The sequence below is a fragment of the Arachis hypogaea genome, chromosome 6 (assembly GCF_003086295.3).
Source record: "Arachis hypogaea cultivar Tifrunner chromosome 6, arahy.Tifrunner.gnm2.J5K5, whole genome shotgun sequence".
Classification (NCBI taxonomy): domain Eukaryota; kingdom Viridiplantae; phylum Streptophyta; class Magnoliopsida; order Fabales; family Fabaceae; genus Arachis; species Arachis hypogaea.
Genome location: NC_092041.1, coordinates 118,578,842 through 118,584,061, shown reverse-complemented (window position 1 = coordinate 118,584,061; position 5,220 = coordinate 118,578,842). Strand labels below are relative to the sequence as shown.

Below are 5,220 nucleotides of genomic sequence, written 5' to 3'. Positions count from 1 at the left end.
ATTTTTAATAAATTTTATACTTGATTTATTTTATAATTTATTATTATATTAGCTGAAATTGATTGATATTACTATTAGTTCTCTACTATTTTTCGTATTATTTATATAGGATAACAATATTTTTTTGAACAATTTAAATAATAGATTAAAAAAATTATTTTTAATTTTAAAAATCAAATTTTAATTTAATTAAATATTATTCTTTAATTGAATAGTTAGTGGACTTAAAATGTTACCCATTATTTTCGCTGTTCGCATCTCTCATTATTCACTTAGCGAAATTGATTTATAAGATCAAAAAGAATATATATAGAAAAAAGTAAAAATAGTATTGTTGATTTGCTATGATATTTGTTTTTGAGTTTGATTGCCTATTACAAACTGTAGAGAAACCTAACATCAATTATTGGAAACCCCACACACAAAGACACATACATAGATATAGATATAGATATAGATATAGATATAGATATAGAGATATAGGCATTAGAATGGCACCATAACCACCATAACAACTTGTTGTTCATCAGCACCTCCCAATTCCCAGAAGCTCATTAAATAACTCCGGTGACAGTGACTAAGACTCTTTCCTCAAACAGGTATTCTTCCCAGCGGTTCCACAATTAATGTAATGCTTCAAATCCTATCCATTACTCTCTCTTCACTATTCACTATTCACTATTCACTTCCACTCCTAAACTGGCAGATACCTCCATTTAATGTTTCCTTTCCTCACAACCCCACTTTCCAAAATCTTTTCTTTCTTTCAACTATTCAACACCACTAGACTAGACAACAATCTTCAAATCTTGGGTATGCAGTTTTCTTCACTTAACCAAAGATTTTGAGTTCAAACTTTTGGATATACTATTGTGTCAATAAGCAAAAGTGAGAAACTTTATTGTCACAAAATAAATAAATAAATAAAAGTTGGCTATTTTTGGTTTTTTAGTGGAACATTCAACAAAGTGTGCTTGGAAGAGTTGCAATTTTTGAATGCTGTTTTTTTTTTTTATTTATTTTTTTATGATTGCATTAATGGATTCTTTTGTGGATTGGTTCAGAGATTACAAGACAGAACAGAGCAGAATCACCAGAGCTTGTAATTGGAGGTAACACAAAATTCAACAACATTAAAAATTTCTCTCAAAAACTTTAATTTTCTTCATGTAACATATTCAGCATCATCATGAAACTTCACAAATAGAAAATCCAAAAAATAAAATAAAAATGAGGCATTCATGTAAATTACTAACATTAATGGATTCTTTTTCTGTATTGGTTCAGGTGCAGAATCAGTAGCAAATATTTTGATTGGAGCCAAACACACAAAATCCAATTTTTGTGTCAAATTCCAATTTTTCTAAATCAACTAAACCAGTTAAACTCATGCATACACATGAAGCTTCGGAGAAACAGAGAAAAAAACAGAGAAACATAACATGAAGAACAGCACCAATTGCAGAACCTTTAGAGCTTCGAATTGAAGGTGAAAAGTTAAAAAAAAAAATTTTTTTCCCCCTCTTACATTAAAAAAGTTTCCGAATTTAACTAAAGTTTGGTTCAAATTGCAGAGAAACAGAGCAAAGAACAACATGAAGGTGAAGAAGTTAAAGAGTTCCTCTGTTTTGTCAGCTACAGTTGTTTTTACCGTTATGAACCTGTTCTTCTTCGTTGAGTTCAGTTCTGCTTTGAGTTCAAGCACTGAAAAGTTGAGTTCAAGAACCGAATGGTTTTCGTTGCTTCAACTTCGATCTTCATTGGGTATAAGAGCAAAAAACTGGCCAAGAAAAACAGAACCGTGCTGGAACTGGACCGGGATTCATTGCCAAAAGGGTTCAGTTATCGGAATCAACATTTCCGGTTTCAGAAGAACACATAAAGCTAGTCTTCACCCAAGTTTCTCAGTTGATGCACTTGCCAATTTTACCCGTTTAGCTTCCTTCAATGCTTCAGGTTTTGTGCTTAATGGTTCTATTCCTGAGTGGTTTGGTGACAAAAGTAATAACAACTACCTTGGTGCACTCCAGGTGCTTGATTTAAGTTCTTGCTCAATAACTGGCTCTATTCCTGAGTCAATTGGTGGTTTGATTTTGTTGAAGTCTGTGTTACTTTCTGGGAATAGCTTAACTGGTAGAATGCCTTCAGGTTTGGGAATGTTGTCTAATTTATCTGTGCTTGATCTCTCAGGAAATGAACTTTCTGGGTCTATTCCTGATTCATTGTTTTCACTTGGTAACCTCACACGTCTTAATCTTTCTTCCAATTACTTATCTGGGAATGTTCCGAATCAACTTAGTAACCTTTCAGGGCTTGAAACTTTGGACCTTTCCAACAATGCACTAACTGGTAATGTGCCTAGTGTCTTGTTTTCTCGCCTTTCGAAACTTCGAGTTCTCAATTTGAGTGGTAACTTTATTGATGGTGATCTTCCTGATACTTTGTGGTCATTACCGAGCTTGCGTTTCGTTGATGTGTCCAACAACAACCTTACCGGTCCTCTACCAAATTTTTTCGGTTCAAATACTAGTTCTACTGATGCCACATTCAATCTCTCAAACAACTTATTCTTTGGAACTCTAAATATTTCGGCTAAGAAGTTTAGAATGATTGATCTGTCCGGTAATTATTTGGAAGGCGAGGTGCAAGGTGTTAGTCTTAGTAATGTTAGTTTAGCTAGGAATTGCCTGGAGGATGTTCCAAATCAGAGGGATGTTAGTGTTTGTAGAGTGTTTTATGAGAAGAGAAATTTACCCTTTCCATCAAATTCGACAATGGAAAAATCTTCCAGAAAGAAACTGATATTCATACTGGTAGGTGTATTTGGTGGACTTGGCTTTATTTTGCTTCTGGCATTGGTCCTCGTACTGTTCTTAAAACTATGTGGCAATCATAAAAGCTTGGAAGTTCAAAGGGGAATTGAAAGTGGAGGGCCTGTTCCAGTAGGGGAGAGTCCTATGCCGCCTAAAGACCTTGCATTCGACATTGCTGTCGGGGAATCATTTACTTATGAGCAAATTCTCAAGTTGACTGGTAATTTTGCTGAAGCAAATATCATCAAGCATGGTCATTCTGGAGACCTCTTCTGGGGAGTAATGGAAAACGGAGCTACTGTCGTCATCAAAAAGGTAGATTTGAGTTTGTTCAAGAGAGAATCATATGTTGTGGAGTTGGAATTATTAAGCAAGGTTTCACATGCAAGATTGATCCCAATCTTGGGACATTGCTTGGAGAATGACAATGAGAAATGTATAGTTTACAAGTATATGCCAAATGGAGATTTGGCAAGTTCTTTGCAGAGAGTCACTGATGCAGATGGTAAATCGAAGTCCCTTGATTGGATCACAAGATTGAAAATCGCTACAGGAGCTGCCGAAGGCCTTGCTTATCTACACGATAGCAGTCCTCCCCTCGCTCACAGGTAACACCAAATATAATCTAGACTCTTTATTGTTATTTCACCATGAAGGAAATGAATCTATTGGCAAAATGTGATTGAGTTTATGATATGCTGTCAAAGTGTCAATATATGCTGCATTTTCAATTTTTTGTTACATCATGGTGCCTTGCAAATTACTGAAATTTACTTTTGATTTTGTGAAGAGATGTTCAAGCTAGCAGCATACTTCTTGATGATAAATTTGAGGTGCGACTTGGAAGTTTGAGTGAGGTTACCACCCAAGGAGATGTCCATCCTGGTGTCATGAACAGGCTGTTCAGCAAGCCATCGTAAGTTTTGAATTCTTTAACAGACAAAGACATAAAAACAGCTGAATCTATTACAATAATTGAATATTAAACCTGAAGAGGTACCGTCATGATTTATAAATATATTGAATCTTAGCATTTAGTTTGAATGGATGCTGATATTTAAGTTTACTGTTACATTTTTATGTTCACTCAAAGTTGTAACCAGTATTTTCATCTTTGTAATTTTGCAGATCTTCTAATCAACCAAATTTTGGTAAGTAAACTTGTTTACCCTTTCTAGTTAGTTTTCATCCAAGTGTTGATGGAAGAGATTTAAATGCAGCACATTAGTCCCATTGAACAACTTTTAGTGATCCTGCTACTACATACATTGGCATGAAATTTTTTCAAGAAAACTAATATGCATTTCTTATTGCTTTGGCAATGATCAGGCACGTCATCAGTAACTTGGGCAGGTGATGTATATGGTTTTGGTAAGATTTTGCTCGAGCTTATTACCGGAGATACCGAGGTCAGTAAATCGGACGATGCCACCTCAAGAGAGTGGTTGGAGCAGACCTTGCCTTACATTAGCATAGATGATAAAGAAAGGATAAATAAGATTGTTGACCCTTCTTTGTTAGTAAATGAGGATCTACTTGAAGAAGTATGGGCTATAGCAATCGTGGCAAGATCATGCCTGAATCCTAGGCCTTCGAAACGTCCCCCTATGAGACACGTCCTCAGGGCGCTGGAAAATCCGTTGAAGGTTGTAAGAGAAGAAAGCGCAAGCTCGGTGAAGTTGCGAACAACTTCGTCTAGGAAGTCTTGGAGCACTGGATTGTTTGGTAGCTGGAGACAGAGCTCATCAGATAGTGCTACTGCAACAAACAAAGATAGTTCAAGTGGGACTAAACAATCAGGGAAAGTAAGTTCCCAAGGAAGTGGTGTAATAATGGATCACTCATCTTCCAATAAAAGATCATCCAAATCCAATGAAGTTTTCCCTGAACCATTGGAAACACAAGATGTGGAGATTGGTGGGGGAAGATGAGGCAAAAAGGAAGTGATGAATTTGCCTATTCTTTAATTGTATGAGATTGATAATTGTTTGTACCATAGCAATTGCTTGTTATTAGCAAGTCAAAGCCACATTACCAAGAGTAATGTTATTTGTACAGAACATTGGTTGGATCCTTTTGGACTTTTGGTATGTTTGACACATTGTCATCACCCCCATGCTCAAGCAATCAAACAACATGGTGGTGCTAAATTATGTGCACTAGCAATTGCTTATTTGTACCACACCCCTCCTTGTAGGTCAATGAATGTGTGAGGCATTGTAAAATTATAAACGGGGTGTTACAATTTTGTGAGGAATTAGAATTTAGAAGTGTGAAGAATATTTGCTCAAACTTTATTTAGCTAAGTGTATTATTGTAAATTAAACCCTCTTAAGCATTGTGGCATATGCCCTATTTTTCCCTGTGAATTTATATCACAATAAAGATACATTCTTCTTCTTTAAAA

General features: G+C 35.5%; 1 protein-coding gene across 3 annotated transcripts; it reads left to right on the top strand.

Moving 5' to 3' along the window:
- Positions 1–220: 220 nt before the first annotated feature.
- Positions 221–5,220, top strand: LOC112697964 (probable LRR receptor-like serine/threonine-protein kinase At2g16250). 3 transcript variants are annotated; one of them, XM_025751376.3, is made up of 7 exons: positions 221–599; positions 1,065–1,112; positions 1,288–1,489; positions 1,575–3,421; positions 3,604–3,729; positions 3,942–3,964; positions 4,143–5,220. In XM_025751376.3, exons 4-7 carry the CDS (start codon positions 1,596–1,598, stop codon positions 4,742–4,744), a joined length of 2,577 nt encoding a protein of 858 aa, XP_025607161.1. In that variant the 5' UTR covers positions 221–599; positions 1,065–1,112; positions 1,288–1,489; positions 1,575–1,595; the 3' UTR covers positions 4,745–5,220. The 3 variants fall into 3 exon arrangements, with proteins under 3 accessions (XP_025607161.1, XP_025607162.1, XP_025607163.1); XM_025751377.3 differs by having other exon boundaries at positions 241–628; XM_025751378.3 differs by having other exon boundaries at positions 330–813.

Coding starts and splice junctions, on each gene's coding strand:
- LOC112697964 (XM_025751376.3), top strand. CDS start 1,596: ATGAAGGTGAAGAAGTTAAAGAGTTCCTCTGTTTTGTCAGCTACAGTT. Junction 3,730..3,941: donor AGGCTGTTCAGCAAGCCATC/GTAAGTTTTGAA, acceptor GTAATTTTGCAG/ATCTTCTAATCAACCAAATT. Junction 3,965..4,142: donor TTCTAATCAACCAAATTTTG/GTAAGTAAACTT, acceptor GGCAATGATCAG/GCACGTCATCAGTAACTTGG.